Source organism: Varanus komodoensis, unplaced genomic scaffold (assembly GCF_004798865.1).
Source record: "Varanus komodoensis strain SLA01 unplaced genomic scaffold, ASM479886v1 scaffold20_1, whole genome shotgun sequence".
NCBI lineage: Eukaryota > Metazoa > Chordata > Lepidosauria > Squamata > Varanidae > Varanus > Varanus komodoensis.
The window spans coordinates 20,023,350-20,040,991 of record NW_025335587.1 but is presented as its reverse complement, the minus strand read 5'-3'; the positions used below and the strand labels follow the sequence as shown (position 1 = coordinate 20,040,991).

At 45.9% G+C, this 17,642-nt stretch overlaps 1 protein-coding gene across 2 annotated transcripts; it reads left to right on the top strand.

The window, feature by feature from the left end:
- Positions 1-982: 982 nt before the first annotated feature.
- On the top strand, positions 983-16,776 carry LOC123023435 (transient receptor potential cation channel subfamily V member 2-like). Of its 2 annotated transcripts, XM_044430197.1 has the most exons (17): positions 983-1,487; positions 1,903-2,190; positions 2,686-2,859; positions 3,392-3,525; positions 4,267-4,416; positions 5,142-5,282; positions 5,639-5,937; positions 7,414-7,590; positions 8,323-8,481; positions 9,325-9,420; positions 10,219-10,289; positions 11,282-11,447; positions 12,275-12,341; positions 12,738-13,069; positions 13,632-13,753; positions 14,924-15,015; positions 15,502-16,776. In XM_044430197.1, the coding sequence occupies exons 3-17, from the start codon at positions 2,702-2,704 to the stop codon at positions 15,618-15,620; spliced, it is 2,283 nt and encodes a 760-aa protein (XP_044286132.1). In that variant the 5' UTR covers positions 983-1,487; positions 1,903-2,190; positions 2,686-2,701; the 3' UTR covers positions 15,621-16,776. The 2 variants fall into 2 exon arrangements, with proteins under 2 accessions (XP_044286132.1, XP_044286131.1); XM_044430196.1 differs by lacking the exon at positions 1,903-2,190.
- Positions 16,777-17,642: the final 866 nt, after the last annotated feature.

The following is a 17,642-nucleotide window of genomic DNA, read 5'->3' as shown; positions in this document are numbered from 1 at the left end:
GAATTTCAGCTCTGAGGAAAAAGTTTCATTCTGTGTTGATTTAAACAGTAAGGTTTTTACCTCACTTCTGATATTTTTCCTAATATGTATATCTGATATATCTTCCATATAGATGTGCGTGTGTAGAGAGTGAGAGAAAAAAATGAAAGCCGCAGACTTATTGGCCTTTGTTTTTTATTCATTTTATCCCAAATTTAAGCAAAACAAAGAGTGTGCAGAGCCTACCCTCCCAATCTACCACCAGATTTTCAGTAACTTATTTATATCCCACTTTTCCCCCTCTTGTGAGGAAAGCTTGTGTTGCAGCTCCGAGCTCACACTCAAAGCTCACACTCCTCCTTAAGAGCGAGATTACAACCTTTTCAGAATGGGGGGAAAAGTGTTTAAAAAAAAAAAAAAAGCTGGAAAACCACCCAATGTCTCACGGTCTGGAGAATCCCCCATGAGGACTAGAAACTTGCACTGCATACTCAAACCGTTGTGCTTTATGCACAAACACTGAGATACTCGTGCCGCTGCCTATCCACTGCAAAAGGCCCACAAGATAAGCGGCAAATGGGGACGTGCCCTGATCTCAAGGGCTTGGTGGCGTCATTGAGTTTTATTGATTGATTTATATCCTGCCTTTTTCCTACAAAGGGCTCAAGGCAGCTGACATCATTCTCCTCCTCCATCTTATCCCCACAACAACAGCCCTGTGAGGTAGGTTGGGCTGAGAGTCTGTGACTGGCCCAGAGTCACCCAGTGGGCTCCATGGCTGAGTGGGAACTTGAACCTGGATCGTCTGAGTCACAGTCCCATGCACTTAACCACTACGCCACACTGGCTCTCCAGGCCTGCGACGTTAGTTCGCATGGCGGTTTTCACTTCCTCTTTCATCTTTGCTCGTTTTGGGGCGGAAAAGCAGTGCTCGTTTTTTCAAGGCATCGGCTTGGCGGGGCGTGTTTCTGCTTGGCAGGGCCGTCTCCGGCCCTGTGTCTTCCGGGGCCTTTCTGCAGGGTCTTGTGACAGGCACGGGCGCAGCGCTGCGGGCAGAAGCAGCTTGCAAAACCTCGTTGCCTCCACCTTGGGCAGGCACCGGTTAACTAGTCAGATGCTCTGCTTTGGAGCGGTAGCTGCAGCATCCGCCCGGGCTCCGCTAAGATCCCATTTCTTTTTTCCCTGGGAGCCGCTGCTTGTGGCTTTGCTCCAGAGCTGCAATGTTTATGCTGCTTGTGTGATGCATCCGCTTTGGAATCTATAAATCATTCGTTGCAGCTCAGCCTGAGCAATGAGCAGCCCGCTCTCTGGTTTGGGTGGATTCGCTGAAGGTTGAGTTCGGGCTTCTCCACCCTTTTTCTTCCTTATTGCTTTGACAGATCTAGCAGCGTCAGAAGGCCTGTAAAAGCAGACGTGCTCCTGCCTGCTGTCAAAACCCTGATTTTTATTTGGATCAACAGGATATTGGGAGGCCTTGGCATTAAGAGAGAATCCCGACTGTGTAGTAGGTATGTTACTAACTCGTTATCTCATCCGGCAGTGAAGCATGCAGGGCCTATTTAGAGCCAGGCTTCAGCCCCAGAGCCCGTGGGTTCAATTTTAAATGCCAAAATGTTGGCTGGAAATGCTTGGACCAAGGACAAAGGCAAGAATACACCAGAGCATATGCAGAATGCTCATTTTGTGCTGCTGTCAAGCCCACACATAACTGGGATTAGGCAGGATAAGCAAAACGTCTGGAAGGCCACAAATTGCCCACCTCTGGATTAGGGGGTGGTCCAGCACCTCTTCCTTGCCTGTTTTTACCTAAGTGGTATTGAGGGAGGTGGGGTGAGCACTCGTTTAGTCCTTTGATGAGTGGAGCATCTAGATTGGCCTTCATCTTGACTTCACATTTCCCACTTGCCATTTCTCGATTTGCAGAAGCATTTTGCGAATGTAAGGCGAAGCCCCACTGCACCCTCCCCGCAGAAAGCCCCAGACAATCCAATTTGGATTGAAGCTGCTTGGAGGCAATGGTATTTGTTGTATTGTCTGGAAAAAAAGAAGAAAACTGGAGGAAGAGGAGGAGGAGTTCTGCTTAGGTAAAACGGTTGAGAACCTCCAGCTAGAAACACGCCTCTCCAGAAGTGAGAATATGTGGCAACAGTTTGCAGCATATCTCAGAAGGCCAGAGACCCTCTTGAGGCTGCTGACAAGTTAATGACAGAAGTAAGAGTTGAGCCAGGGCTTTCCACATTCATAGCATGAGGCATATTCCATCGTGCTAAATCCCTCCACGTGCAAGAGCTGTCTCCTAGAAAAGTGTGCAGATATGGATACAAGTGCTACAGCCATCTTGTGCATGCTTACACAAAATCAGCTCCACTGAGTTTGTAGGGCAGAGGACACGGAGATGGGCCTCCAAGAAGATTGATACCAACACAGGTAGAGGCTGTTTATTAAATGTCTATCCCAGCTGCTGTTCCCAGGTGGGCCCTCTTCCAAGCACTGACCAGGCCCAGCCCCACTTAACTTCAGCAAGGTAGCTCCCTCTCACATCTTCAGTCCAAATCTTCTCTCCAGGACAGCAAAATTCCATCCTAGGGAGGAGCGTCAGAAACTTGGCCTCACTTTTTCTTTTTACGGTTCACAACTGTGCCGCTACACTGAGGTCATATTCTGCCTTAACCCATTCTTCTTCATTGTGCTTTGTTCTTCTGTCAGCATCTTTGAGTGAAAGATGAAGAGGAGGATTTTAGAGACGTATGATGGCACCACCGATGACACACAGGCCGCTGGAGATGATGGAGAGAAACAGCCCCTGGAGACCCACTTCCAGGAGGAGAGGCGCCCTTCCCCAACCATTAAGCTTGACCTTGTCGCTCTAGGACTGGCGGAGTAAGAGACGATCTTAAGGAATCAACCCTTTGTTCTGTGCACTGTCATGTCTCCCAAATTTCTGACGTGTCCCATAAGTCCCTCCACTGTTAATTTATTTATTTTTTATTTAAAATATTTATATGCCGTCCTGTCGCAAAAGCCTCAGGACGGCTTACATAAATTTATTTTACAATTTATTTATTTATATAATTGTTTATATGCCACTTTGCAGTCCTGTACTTATGGCCTCATATCTCTGAACTGGCAGGCATATATAAGGAAACAAACAAAAGGAAGGGTGTAATTGGGTGCAAGTTTGGACAGAGGGAAGTCTTAATTCCCCAGCCAGCATAGGAAAGAAGCCCTGCAGTTCGCAGCATTCTCCAAGCAGCCAGTCCTCATATTTTGCAACTGGGGCATGCCTGCAGCTGTAGGACCTTTTTCTGTTTGAACATATGTAGAGTTGCATCTTAATTTTTAAAAAGAAAGAACTAACTTAGGGTACTTTCAGGTGAGGCTCTTACCATGTCATTTTGCTTTTCTTCCACAGTCCAAATGACCCAAACCGTTTCAACAGGAACCGCCTATTTGGGGCCATCATGAAGGGGAATCCAGAAGAACTGGAAGGTCTGGAAGACTATTTGAGAAGAACCCACAAATTTCTCACCGACACTGAATATACAGGTAGATGTGAAATCTTTCCTCCAAAGGCCAGCCTGTCTTTTGCTTTCTTCTCTTTTATAAATGCTCAGTCAAACATAAATAGGCAGGCTTTCAGGCTTCACAGAACTGTTTTTTGCAGAATAGCAGAAGGCCACTGAGTGCATTGAACAGAAAGTTGGAGATGTACAAATTATGAGGAAATTATATCACTCTGAGAAAATTGTACTATTTACTGGCTGTACTATTGTACTATTTAATGACTCCCCTAAGGCAAATCAATCAACTGAAGCCTAGTTGGTTAAGAGCACAAGCGCAGGCATGTTCAGACAGAAAAAAAACTGGACAACTTTCAGTATACCCCAGTCAGTCTGAAAAGAAGGTCCTAAAATGCCCCATGGACCCCAGACAAGCAGAAAAAATATCTTCTAACTCCCAGGATGACTGGTGTGTGATGTAGGCCTTTTTTTTTTGTCTAAACATGCATAGGATTTCACCCTTAAACTAGAACATGGTGGCATTGTTGTTACTTTGACTCCATCCCCATTGCCTTTGAGCCTGCCCTATCCTGGGGAGAACTCCCCTGAAATGGAATTTAACCGTTGCTCGGCCAGTGATCTGACTCAGGATGCAGCAGTGAAAACCTGGGTGGAAAACCTGCATTCTGTTATTGCAGTCCTGGGTTGTCTCCAGTCTTATTTGGAGATAACCTTTGGTTAGACTTGTGTTTGGATATAAGCGAAGGGTCAAATCTTTCTCTTCCAGATGGCATAACAGGCAAAACTTGTTTAATGAAGGCTGTTCTGAATCCAAAAGATGGGCTGAACCCCACCATTCCCCTGCTGCTGGAGATAGACAAGCGAACTGGGAATTCACCGGCACTGATCAGAGCTGAATGCAAAGGATACTATAAAGGTGAGAAATCCCAGATGGGCGGAAAGATACAGCGGTGACATCTTTCAACAGAGCATAAAATAGAGGTGGCCAGATTAGCATTATCCAGGCAGATACAAGGTAGAACAAGATGTAAATAAGCATTTGGAAATTTGTAAAAATGGCTATAATTGAAACAAATTAATCTCCCTGCAAACAGGGGGACAGTTGTGTGTGTTGTCTGGGAGCTGACAGTGAATGAGAACTTCAGAGGTCCTGGGCCAGCTTGCCTTAGCACTTTTGTGTTTAAACTAGACTTGCGCCTGAGCAATTCTGCAACAGGAGTGCCCTCCCCGAGTCTGGTGCCACTGCCAACCATGTGTAGTCCAACGACTTGGCCTGGGAAGGGAATATTCTCGAAGGAAAAATGAGCACCTCCCTGGAGAACCAGCAAGCACTGCTCTCGGAATAAATACCCTACTGTTTAGTTGCAGGGAGTTTTGAACCCTGTTCCTTCTGCTAGTGGGACGTGCTTTTGTGTTGGTGTGTTCCTTAGCATAGCCAGGTTTTTCTGTAGTCTGTTTTCCCCATTCGGTTGCCCTCTAAATGCATCAGCAGAGAACTCCCAGCGTCCCTCCACACACCTGGAGGGTGTCACATTGAGAAAGCAAATGTCTTGTTTCCCAAGCTGTGGGAATTTGTGTGCGGCACTTCACATCAGCCCTGTGCTCACCTCTTCCTCCTGTACCACTTTTATTTTTCCTCAGGGCACACGGCACTCCACATTGCCATCGAGAAGAGGGATTGCAATTTAGTTAAGCTTCTGGTGGAGAATGATGCAGATGTCCATGCCAAGGCATGCGGTCTCTTCTTTCAGCAGCAAAACAAGGGGGCGTGCTTCTACTTCGGTAGGTGATGCTAAATGTGCAAGTCTCGTTTTACCAGGGCCTGAATTTAACAGTTTTTAAAAATGCTTTGTGCTTCTCCAAGGAGACTCCTCCTGGCAAGTAACCACACCACAATAAAAAGTCAAAACCTTCTTTGGCAGCAGAATTCACCAAAAAGCATTCCTGAATAGAAGCATCTTCAGCTACGAGTGGAAGGACTGCACAGGAGCTTGGGATTATCCATCCTTCTCCCGTAGAGCTCTGACTTTGGCTGTTTGTCCTGTTGGCTGTGCATCAGAGGTGTCATGGCCCTTGTGTGGACAGAACGCCAGACTCTTGCTCTGATTCGACATGGCTTTTCTTCTGTTCTCCTCCAGGCGAGCTTCCTCTCTCCTTAGCTGCATGCACCAACCAGCCAGATATACTCCGTTATCTCCTGGATAACCCTCACCAGAAGGCCAGGCTGGATGAGCGGGATTCCCTGGGGAACACAGTCTTCCATGCTTTGGTGATGGTGGCTAATGACACAGAGAAGAACACGGAGCTCGTGATCAGGATGTATGATGAGCTCTTGAGGGAAGGTGCCAGGATCAACCCAACATTGAAGATGGAGGAGATCACCAACAAGGAAGGGTTAACCCCCATCAAATTGGCCGCCAAGATTGGCAAAGTGGAGGTAAACCAGGGGGTTGCTCTTCTCCCACTATATATGAGTGCCATCCTCCAGAACTCAGTCTATTTCAGTGATGCTAGGGAATTTCACCTGGTTCATTTTTCATCAGAAAACAGTCCAAACACTTGCAAAATTCTTCACATCCAAGTCAAGAACTTGGAAGTGAAAACAGTTCTATTTCTAAATGGCAGTTAAGTAAAACTGACAGCTGTACATAGAAAAGAAATATTTTAAAAATAGAAATTTGGGGACCCCTAATTTGAAATGCTGAAAAGGTCACTTTGCATTCTGACTTTGCCCTGTACCGTTGCTTGTCTCTCCCAGTTTATTCATAGAATAAATTAGAGGGAATTATAAAAAATCCTGCAGAACATGGGCCTTAAATCCAATTCTTGCCACAGAATTTGACCTACTCTCTTCCAGACTACAGTGACCTTACCCTTCTTTTATAAACAGCACTCCTAGAAATAAAATGATGCTTCCATATACCTAGTGCAGGGATGTTGAAACTCATTCAGCTTGTGCTGAATTCCATTTCAGTGAAACTCTCCAGTGGTGGGTGCTCATTTTTTAATAATTATTTTTCCCCAAGTGTACTAGAAATGAAGTTAATAACAATATATGCAGTTTAAAGGGAGCATTTCTGCAAATATGTGCATTGCATATGCCTGTCCTTAGGAATATATGCATTTTGTATGCATTTTCTTTTCTTTTTTTTTCCTGGCCAACTCCAGAAACATATGAATCTCAGTGGTAAACTGCATTCCAGTTTGTGTTGAAGTTTGGGAACTTCTTATAGAAATGCAGACCGAACAAATTTCTTACCCATCCCTACTTTTGAGTTTTCAGAATGCTGTAAATACACTGACCTGGTTGTAGAGAGTGACAGCAATTCCTGGGTGGTTTAATCCAGGGATAATCAGAGAGTACAAGCTTCACATTTCCTCATTTCCATTTTTTAAATTAACAATGTGATATGCAGACCTGGAAACTCTGCATTAAAGTAGGTTAAACAGAGAGTTAAGTCAACCAGAAATCAAAATGAATTGTGGGTTAACTCTGGGTCGTTTATCCCATATATAATGCAGAGTTTGCGTGTCGTGAAAGAACCCAGTACGAGGATTATGCAGTATTCCTGGGTGGACAATGAAAAGTATTATTATTAGAACATTTCTATGCCAGAAAGTAGAAACAAAATGCCCGCAGGAGGCATCAGCTGTGTTGCTTTGCTCATCCCCAGCTGCACCCATGATATGTGCAAAGCAGTGACGTATTTTTACTGCAAACATATGCAAACAAACAAACAAACTGGTATCAGCGTTTCCCCATATAGCAGACGGGGGCTGGGAGGGAATCATGTGCTTCAGGAAGCTAGCGACTTCTTAACAGAGATCGTATTTGCACGAGGGCATCTCAGTTTCATAGTCTGACCATTAAATCACATGCTGCAGTGCTGTCTACCCATTTTCTCTCCTCTAGATCTTACAGCACATTCTTCGCCGGGAGATCAAAGATCCTAGCTTGCGTCATTTGTCACGCAAGTTCACTGAATGGACGTATGGGCCAGTCCATGTTTCCCTCTATGATCTGTCTGCCATCGATAGCTACGAGGAAAACTCTGTGCTGGAAATCCTTGCCTACAGCAGTGACACCCCAGTGAGTCATCAAAAAGAGCATCAGTACTTCTTCCATTGTGGGGCTCACACTCATCTGGTGCCATCTTCCTTTTCTTTTCAGCCCTGTGCAAAAGAACCCCTGTACCATTCTCTAAAAATGCCTAGACCACTTGGACTGGGCCAATTGGTTTTAGTTTTACGTAAATACTGGGCTAGATGAATGGTATTCTGAGCCAGTGAAAAACAATGGTGGTTCTCTTACGGACATCTCCTTTCGATGGCTATGTACATTACTTGAGTTGTGAAACATGAGTTACTTTTCTCCCCCTGCCCCCACCCCCCAGTCACCATTCCAGGCTTGAAAACTGTGCTTACATTTCTAATATTTTAGAACAGCAGCAAAGCTGCTTGCCAACTGTTTGCCAGTTTGAAACAAAGGCTGAAATTTGGGGATGTGCTGTTTTGCTTTTTAAACTCTCTTAGATCAGAGCACCGTTGTGACTACAGACATAAAACGGAGGGTTCTGATGACCTTCTTATTTGCCATTCCCTGGAGAGGTCATAGGGTGGCTGTAGGGCCCTGGACTTAGGTCCAAGTTTCTGCCTTGGTTTGCAGGACTAGGCAAAAGCCAGTTTTTTATGTTCTTTACTAAACATTCTGAGCATTTCTCAGAAGTTGAGAAGGTGGTAGAGAGGCAGAAGTCATGACACTTGGAATCGATGTGTTTCCTTTTTCCCTTTCTCTCTCTTGCCCTTCCCCGCACATGCTCAGAATCGGTACAATATGGTGGTTTTGGAGCCCATGAACAAACTGCTGGAACAAAAATGGAATGGCTTTGCCGCCAAGCGATTTTGTGCTAGTTTTTTTTGCTACCTCGCATTCATGGCCATCTTCACCATCGTTGCTTACTATCGACCTCTGGATGGAAAGGTAAGAGCCATTTTGGGGAGAGGGCGAGAAAAAGGGGAAGGGACAATTTCTGGAAGCCATTCCCCAAATATTGCCCTAAGGTTGGATTGGATTATGGTTCCCATTATTCCAGAGGTAGCCCTACAGCCTCTCCCATATCAATCACATTGCACGCCTTCTGCCTGAGCTTGCACATGTATGATTGCACCGGAGTGTTTCGCTTTTCTGACAATATGTGGGTGCCCTTAACCCACCAAGTTCAGAGAGTTGTGTCAGCCTTGTTGGCATACACCCCAAAGTGACAGTTTGCGGTCCTTTAATGGAATGCAGGTGGCGCAGTGGTTTAAACCACTGTGCTGCTGGGCTGGTAGATCGAAAGGTTGCCGGTTCGAATCTGCACAACAGGGTGAGTTCCCGTTGCTCCGTCCCAGCTCCTGCCAACCTTGCAGCTCGAAAGCATGCAAATGCAAGTAGATAAACAGGTGCCACTTTGGTGGGCAGGTAACAGCGTTCCGTGCACTTCAGTGTTTAGTCATGCCGGCCACATGACCACGGAGACTGTCTGCGGACAAACGCTGGCTCACTTGGCCAGGAAACGGAGATGAGCACCACCCCCGAGAGTCAGGCATGACTGGACTTAACGTCAAGGGGAAACCTTTACCTTTAATGGTGGTCCAGATCTGCTCTTTCAGGTGGGCCTTTCACCTTTCCCTGCAGAATCATACCGTTGTCCCTGAGCCCAGGTGAAATACCTTCAATTCGTGTAGATGCAACCTGGGGGAGGATTCTGGTGAGCCGACTGGGTGTCCTTCTCTTCCATTAGTCTCTCTCTCCTCACCTGCCCCAACATCTTTGTCTCCACAGCCTCCTTTTCCCATTTCATTTACTGCTGGGGACATACTGATACTTATTGGCCAGATCGTTGTCTTAACTGGAGGTGTTTATCTCATGATTGCTCAGGTATGGCACACCAGACCTCACAAGAAGGCTTATGCCACACTTATACAAAATGAGTCCTGAAACATTCCTAAAGGAGCCACTAATTCTTAAAAGAGTAAACAACTGTGGACACGGTGGCTTGGTTCAGACAATGCAATCATCCACACTCGGGTTGAATGTGGTTTGTTGTTGAACTGTGGTTTGTTGCTGAAACATGGGCTATCTTGCTGTCAGAACCCCGAAATATATAAGCTACTGATAAAGGGTGGAAGTGTTTACTGGTGAGTACATTTTGAAATGAATTTGTTGTTGTTCTTTTGAGTAATACAAGGACTTATACAATGCATTGTTTGGCTCTCCTTCTAAATGCCTCACATTCCAGAGATTTTTCTGGGCAGCTAATTCTATCTACCCTTCTAACCACTGCCCAGGCCTCAGAAGCATCAGAAGCGCCTTGGTTTTGCTAACCCTAACCCTACCCTGGATTTCCCCCATAGCCCTAAAATAGGGGCCAAACCCCCAAGCAACATGCCGATTTCTAAATGCCTCAAATTCTGGAGATTTTTCTGGCCAGCTCATTCTATCTACCCTTTGTAAGCTATTCCCAGGTCTTGGAAGCATCCCCACCTCATGGCATTTTGCAGACCCAGATCCCGGGCATGGACCTTTCAGCCTAAAATTAAGGTTAGGGTGAAAATCCAGGTTAAGGTTATGGTGAGAAAACTTTTTACAGGGAGTTAAAGACTGAAAAAATAAGGAGGTCACTGTTGCCTTCATCTAACACTGTTCGTCTAACACTATTTTTGTTCATTCACCTAGAGCTTTTACCTTTGGAGGAGACGTCATTCCTGGAAGAGTCTGCTCAGAGATGATATCATCCAGATATTTCTGTAAGCAGGGACGCGTATTATGTGCGTACAGCTGGTAGAAATTTGGAGGCTGTTGGCCATGTGCAATCACAGCTTTCCTAAAATCTTTGCTTCTCCACTGATTTGGGGAGACGTTCTCATGCGTACACGCTGGGTTCTCTCATGCCAACACAACTAATGGATTTATTCGTTTGTTTAGCAGGCAATTCTGTAGTGATGGAGACAAGCCTCTAAACGTATTTATTATATTCTAGGGTGGACTCACAATGAACCGCAAAAGAATAAAATACAAGGGCTAAAAACAAAACGGGAAAAATGTACATGTTGCAATAAAGCAGGGAAAATCAAAGTGCCAGTATTAAGTGCTCCAATCTGAATGGAATGCCGGGGTTTTTACCGGCATCTGAAAACGGATGATGGGCGAGGCAACTAAAGCAACATGGTGAGGCAATTCCACATTTGAAGGCTTAAAGCCTCAAGTTCTTTCTTTCTCACCTATGAAGTGCTTTGCCAGTTGAAATAAATTCTGACTGAAATGATCGGAAACAGAATAATCATCCTGTGCAGCAGCAAAACTGAGCAGGTACCGATGTTTGCAGATGGGTGGGGAACCATGACCTGCATGCTGTGCATCCTTTCCCGATGAGGCATATGCCAGGAAAAAAGCAGCAGCAATTCTAATTCAGTAGTAGCAGGAACTGAATAATCAGAGGCAAGCCCAGATTTTTTAAGAGCAAATCCCTGGTAGCCCTGATTCTACATGGACTAATTTCTCATTTTTGGTCTATTTCATATTCAGTATTTTTCAATCTCAAGTTCCTTCTGTTCTACTAGGAAGAAATTCATAAATGTTGGTACATTCTGGTCAGCTTCTTCACCCCTCCATAGGCATGGCTGTCTGAAAATCCCTGTGTGGAAAAGCTTCTGGCTCACCTAAGAAACTCTGCAATGCACTCATGTTTCTTCTGTGCTCTCTAGGTCACTCTTTTCCTTTCCCTCTCCTGTTCCTACAGGTTGGTGCAGTCGCTTGTCCTGCCTCTTTCGGCAATAATGTACCTAGCAGGGTCGGAAGAATACGTGTCTTTGATGGTTCTCTCACTGTTGCTGGGCTGGGTGGACTTGTTGTATTACACCCGCGGTTTCCGGCAGACAGGAATCTATATCGTCATGATACAAAAGGTTGGTGTTAAAGAAATTCATAGCTTAGCTTCCAGGAAAGTCACACTTCTTACCTTGGCAGCCTTGCCTTCCCCTACCACTTCCCAAATCTCCATTATAGCTACTTTCCCTTTGGTGAATTTACAGGCAATCCTGGCTTACAGGGAAAGGTCACCATGAGGTGACTAGCCATGTGCCTTTAAGCAGCAAGCAAGAATTCAAGTCCCATTTCCTGCTGCCTGCCCTGTCAATGGGTCTTTGAGCCAAGGTGACCCTGTTGAATATTCCCTGAAAGGCAAGATGTGAAATGCTTTCCTTTTGTGACAGCATTTCCCAAATGGTTCCTCAGACATATTTGCATATTTAAGCAGACACACAGATGCTGACCTGAACTGTCAAGAATTTATTGTAAAGCAATCAGTAATATTTTCCATGCTATTGTTACCAGTATTTCTGATCAGTTTAGAACATTACGTCATTGCTTAAAGACATCGAGATCTATTATACTAACATTATCTGGAAACTTAATACTCTGTATTGGTGTATGTGACTAGCAGGTTATAAAAATGTCTGTACATGGGCTGTGATTTTGTAGTTGAGTTCACCTCTATCCTTGAACACAGTGCTTTTAGTTACTGCAGGAACTGGGGCCCCGATCAATAAAACTGCAGAGGTTCAGATGTTTAGATCTTCCCCATGAATCTGAATGTCCATTTCTCACAAATTGAAATCCGGGATTCTGTCAGTTGGGAGAATCCTGTGGGTTGTAGTATGTTTTCCAGTTCAGTGTGCCCTTGCAGTATCGGAGAAGAGGGCCTTAACAACTTCTGCCTTGCTCTCTTTTCCAGGCGATCCTGAGGAACCTTTTGTGTTTCCTCATTGTCTATGCGATCTTCCTCTTCGGCTTTACAATAGGTGAGTCTTTCCTTATCCTTCCGGTAACCACCCAACCCAGGAACAAACAATTAGGCAGAAGGAGGAGAATTAAGAGCAGGGGAAAGAAAGAGAGGGATACAGAGTTGACTGGTTGCTCAGGTGAGAGGTGGGATCGTAGCCTGGAAGCACTTTACAGGTGACGGGAGCCAGACAAAACAGTAGAGGAAAGTATTGTGCTTCTGTGAGCTGATGGAGAAACAAGATTAAACAGTACCGTGGGGTGCAGCCTGATGCATGATTAGACAGAAAAGGCCTTCACTCCCATCCGTGTTCAGGTAGAAAGCAGTCCGACTGTTCCCAGCATTCTCCAGCCAGCATGGCCGAGCACCTGCGTGGTTTTCGATCTGTTTCTGAATTGCCCTTCATTCATCCCAGCCCTCATCATCCTCACGGGCGAGGCCTCCCTGCCAGCCCAGAATGAGTCGCTCCAGCTCAACAGCAGCAGCAGCGGCAGCGGCGGCAGCAACAGCAAAGACCAACCCATCTACTCTGGACTGTTCAGAACGTCCCTGGCATTGTTTAGGTTCACCATCGGGATGGGTGACCTGGAGTTCCACGAGAACATGCAGCGCAAGTACTTTGTGATGGTTCTGCTCCTCCTCTTTGTGATCCTCACTTACATCCTTCTCTTGAACATGCTGATCGCTCTCATGACCGAGACAGTCAACAACGTCTCTGGATCCAGCCAGAGGATATGGAAGCTCCAGGCAAGTGTAACACTGCCCCTTCCTTCAGATTAGGGGAGCAGGGGAGAAATTCACTTGGCATGCATTTTAATGCAGATCTACCTAGCCCTTCTTTCCTCTGGCAAGGAATCCAAGACCATTTACATGGCCTTTTCCAGTTTATTTTGCAACGATGCTGTGAGGTGGGTAAGGCTGAGGGTCAGTGACTGGCCCACGTCACCCAGGGGGCTTCATGGCCAAAAGGGGACTTAACACCTGGGTCTCCAGTGTCCCGGTCCACCACTCTAACCACTACACCACACTTGGCAGTGGCGTATTCCACTGATTTATTTATTAGATTGATATCCTGGTTTTTTCTTATGAATGCAAAGCGACTTACACTGTTCTCCTCTTGACCTGGCTCTGCTTCCGCACAGGCTCCCAGCCCAGAACCTCCCAACCCCATGCAGGTTGCTTCCACTTGGATGCCCCTCTCTGGCAGCTCCCCGGCGCTCAGCCCTGACATGGAGCAAGGCCGTGGGAAGCAACGGTGAAATGCTAACCTCTGTGCCATAAGTCATGTTTCTCTGCCTTGTATTTGCAGAGAGCTATTGCTATTCTGGAGATAGAGAAGAACTGGTTTCGGTGCTGGAAGCATTCACCAAGGTCTGGCTGCTTGCTCTCTGTTGGCTCAGAAGGAAAGAAAGATGAGAGGTGGTTTCTTCGGTAAGTTAGGCCAGGCCTCAAGCTGGAGCAAATCCACAGGCAGATCTATGTGATCTTACACCACAGCTGAGGCTGTTCATGGAGTTCGTATGTTAAAATATTAGTGTAGTACCCCCCACACACACACACAAAACAGGATGACATCCCCTTGTCCTGATACAAAAACCGGAGAAAAACTTGCATCTTGTGTCAGTGCACAGCATTCCCTCCAGCCCTTTCCCAACACTCCCTTCCCACCATGATCTGCCTCTTGACTCGCTCAACAGTAGGGCTGGCCCTGTCCGTTATAAATGGTTAGGTTTAATCACGCTACAGAATGGAGACAGGCACCGGAACAATGAAGAGGTGAACCACGAACACAAGGAAAGCAATTCATGCATTATGTCAGAGAAGCAAATATAATGAAGCATCGTTCTATCTCTGCCTTCCAGGAAGAACGACATGGCAAGGTGGATACCAAACTTGGTACCCTGCATCATTCAGAGAAGTGGCAGCTGCCAGGGTGCCCATTTCAGCCTCCCCTGCCAAAAAGAACACACACAACAATTTTGAAACAAAGAACTGGTGTCTGAGCTTTGCTGTTTTTCCCTCTTCCATCCCAATCATTTTTCCTATTTGTCATGTCTTTTAGATTGTAAACAAGAGGACAGGGACTTTCTCTTCATAAGCTGCCTTGGGTGCCTTTTTTGGTGCAAGAGTCGGGTAAAAATGCTGCCAATAAATTAAAAAATATATTGAAACTGAAAACTAATAAATTCAAGCTTGTATTTGAGCTCTACACTGTCAATGTAACAAGCCTCTCCAGTTCATTAACAATTTACTCCATAGCAGTGAGAAACAATAACATGAATTCAAACGAATTCAATTACGCTCCATCCAAAAAATTCATTTCGGTTAACAAACTAATAAACATGTTACAATCATTACAAACCAAACATTTCAGTGCCGCTGAAATGGCATTTAATGAGCATCATAATTTCGCACTCAGATTTCACAAACAATGGCAATCATGCACTTGTCTATTCGGCAATTTGTCTCGCAATTTTCCATGGGACATATACTCCAGGTCAGTTTGCCGGATAAGCAGTGCATCCATCAGGTGTACATCAGCACATGAGCTGAGAATTAGGATTCAGAGAGTAACTTGTCACTTTTGTGTGTCTTTTGCAGAGTCGAAGAGGTAGATTGGGGAAATTGGAAGAAAGAGCTGGGAGTCCTCAAGGAAGAGCCTGTATCCAATAATCCTGAAATGGGGACACCAGGTAACAGCAAACATAGTGACCAACTCAGATAAGCTTTCAGTCCTGGCTTCTGGAACACTAATGCATAATCAGGGAGCCTTGGAGGTGTCATGTGAAGCTATATGGAGCTTATGATGCAGTACCAAAGTGTCCTGCATAGCTTTTGGTTTCATTTGCCACCAGGTGACGATGTTGCTTTCCTCAGATCAGAAAACTGATTTTAATTGCAAAAGACTCTGTGGCAGAGTGTGTTGTAGGGACACAAAGCTGGGTTTGGGTGGTTTAAAAAAGTGCTTTTGACTTTTTTTTGTGCTTTCTGAGCTGAACAGATTTTCTAAAATGGTATTCCTATAAGACAGTCGTGTTTGCAGAGAAAAGGGGGGGTGTATGGGTGGGGGAGGGGGAAGCTGGTTCAGGCACTCAGGACTTACGCTGCTCCTGGGCTGCCTGTCCCCCTGTGAGACAGCCCTGATGGGTGGCTTTCTCTTTCTTTCTCTCCTGCTCCAGTGGAGATGCTACTGAGCAGGCTGGTACGGCGGAGAAGCAAACGGCCTTCAGTGGTAGAAGAGGAAAATAGTTGCATGCCTTCAGCTGCTGCACGAAATGAAACCACACAGAGGATGTGAGGAATTGCCTAGGTCATTCGACCACAGTCTAGGCTGAGTGTCCTTAAATGGCATGTTGATCTTCTTTGTAACATCACCCGACCACAACAGGAGCAAGAAAAGGCACTGCCAAATCAGCTACGGAGACAGTAACTCAGGAAAAGTTTGCAGGACAGACGCATTTGGAGGAATGTGTTTTAGGATATCCCATCCAACAAAGGTTTTGGCCCTTTAGATGATCCCTCTGAAAGAAATTCAGCACCTCTCATCAACCCCTCTCCACAGGCCTCCAAAGATCTTGATGCTCCCTCTTTGCTTCCATTTAGCAAGCACTGAATGGCTTTACCGCTGCCACTTTGCTTCTTCCCACACATGAATGTAACCCTCCAGATGTTCGGGGCTACAACTGCCAGCAGCCCCAGTCAGCCCAACCAGTGGATGATGGTTGCAGCTGGCCCAAACTTCTGGAGGGCATGAGGTGCTACCCTGTCTCTGTGAACTCCCTGAATTTGGCTACTCTCCTTTTGAAACCGTCCAGATGAATTGCCAGCTCATCACCACCATTCACGGTGGTGAGTTTCATAGTTTAAATTTGTGCTGGGTGAGGAAGGTCTTGCTCTTGCCTGTCCTGCATCTCCCACCCTTTCGTTTCATGGGATGATCCTGCTGGGTTTTGGTGTTATGACAGGAAGTCAGAATCCTCTTCCTTGCCCTTCTGCCCGATGCGTAATTTTATTAAGTCCTGCGATTTCCACATGCCAACTCCTATTTAATAGAGGGAATTGGCTCGCCTTTAAGGGCACAGCCTAATGAATTCAGGACAGAACTGAGTGAGGATATCCAGCTTATGTCAAGCAGTCAAGGCAAAGGTGAGGCAGGCAAACCTGAATCATCTTGGCAGAACATTTGTTGTTTTTTTATTGTTTTGTGCTGACAAGTCATCCCTAACTTTCGGTGAGCCTATCAGTGAATGCCCGGCTCAGCTCTTGCAAGAATTAGTAAAACATGGTGAAGGTAAATGCAGGAAGAAGTGCTCCTGCACAAGGGTAGCTGAAACAGGACCATGGATAGCTCAGTGCCTTTTACTGCTGGGAATTCTTTCCTTGTTTGGTTGCAAAGTCACGCCCGACTCTTTGCGACCCCACGGACAACATTCCTCCAGGCCCTCCTGTCCTCCACCATCCCCCAGAGTCCACCCAAGCCCACACCCACCTCTCCAGGAGTCCCATCCAGCCCCCTCATTCTCTGCCGTCCCCTTCTCCTTTTGCCTTCAATTTTTCCCAGCATTAGGGTCTTTTCCAGTGAGTCCTTCCTTCTCATTAGGTGGCCAAAGCATTTGAACTTCAACTTGAGTACCTGACCTTCTGAAGAGCAGTCAAGATTGATTTCCTTTAGGATTGACTGATTTGATCTCTTTGCAGTCCAAGGGACTCCCAGGGGTCTTCTCCAACACCACAGCTCAAAACCATCAATTCTTCAGTGCTCAGCCTTCCTTATGGTCCAGCTCTCAGTGCCATACATTACAACTGGGAAAACCATAGCTTTGACTATATGAACTTTTGGTGGCAGGGTGGATTTCTCTGAAAAGTGCACTTTTGCAAGCAAGAACAACATTCTCATAAAAAATCGAATTCTGCGTCTGAGCAGAAAGTGACTGCTAATCTGAAAAATACAGTTGAAATGGATTTGATGAAATCCATGCCCCCCGACTGGACACATAGGAGGATGTTGCCTTAGCCGCAGCCTGGAGCCAAGTGAAGCCTTATGTAGGTAGCCATGACCTGCAGCATGATCAATCGGATGGTTAAAGGCCCCTCATCTGGCTCTGCAGTCTCAGACTTCTGCCAGGCTGGGAGGATGGAAACTTAGTTGGGAGGGTTCTTCCTCTGATGCAGAGGACAGACAGCGGGGCTGTTTCTTCAGGACACAGGACTGACTGCCCTTCCCCTGGAAAACACAATTTGCTCCCGGCCTTTATTAAGCTTCCCCTGTATCCTAGAAAAGCTGAGGGTTGGAGGCATGACTCTCAGAAAACCATTTGCC

Coding starts and splice junctions, on each gene's coding strand:
- LOC123023435 (XM_044430196.1), top strand. CDS start 2,702: ATGAAGAGGAGGATTTTAGAGACGTATGATGGCACCACCGATGACACA. Junction 3,526..4,266: donor CACCGACACTGAATATACAG/GTAGATGTGAAA, acceptor TTTCTCTTCCAG/ATGGCATAACAGGCAAAACT. Junction 15,016..15,501: donor TCCTGAAATGGGGACACCAG/GTAACAGCAAAC, acceptor CTCCTGCTCCAG/TGGAGATGCTACTGAGCAGG.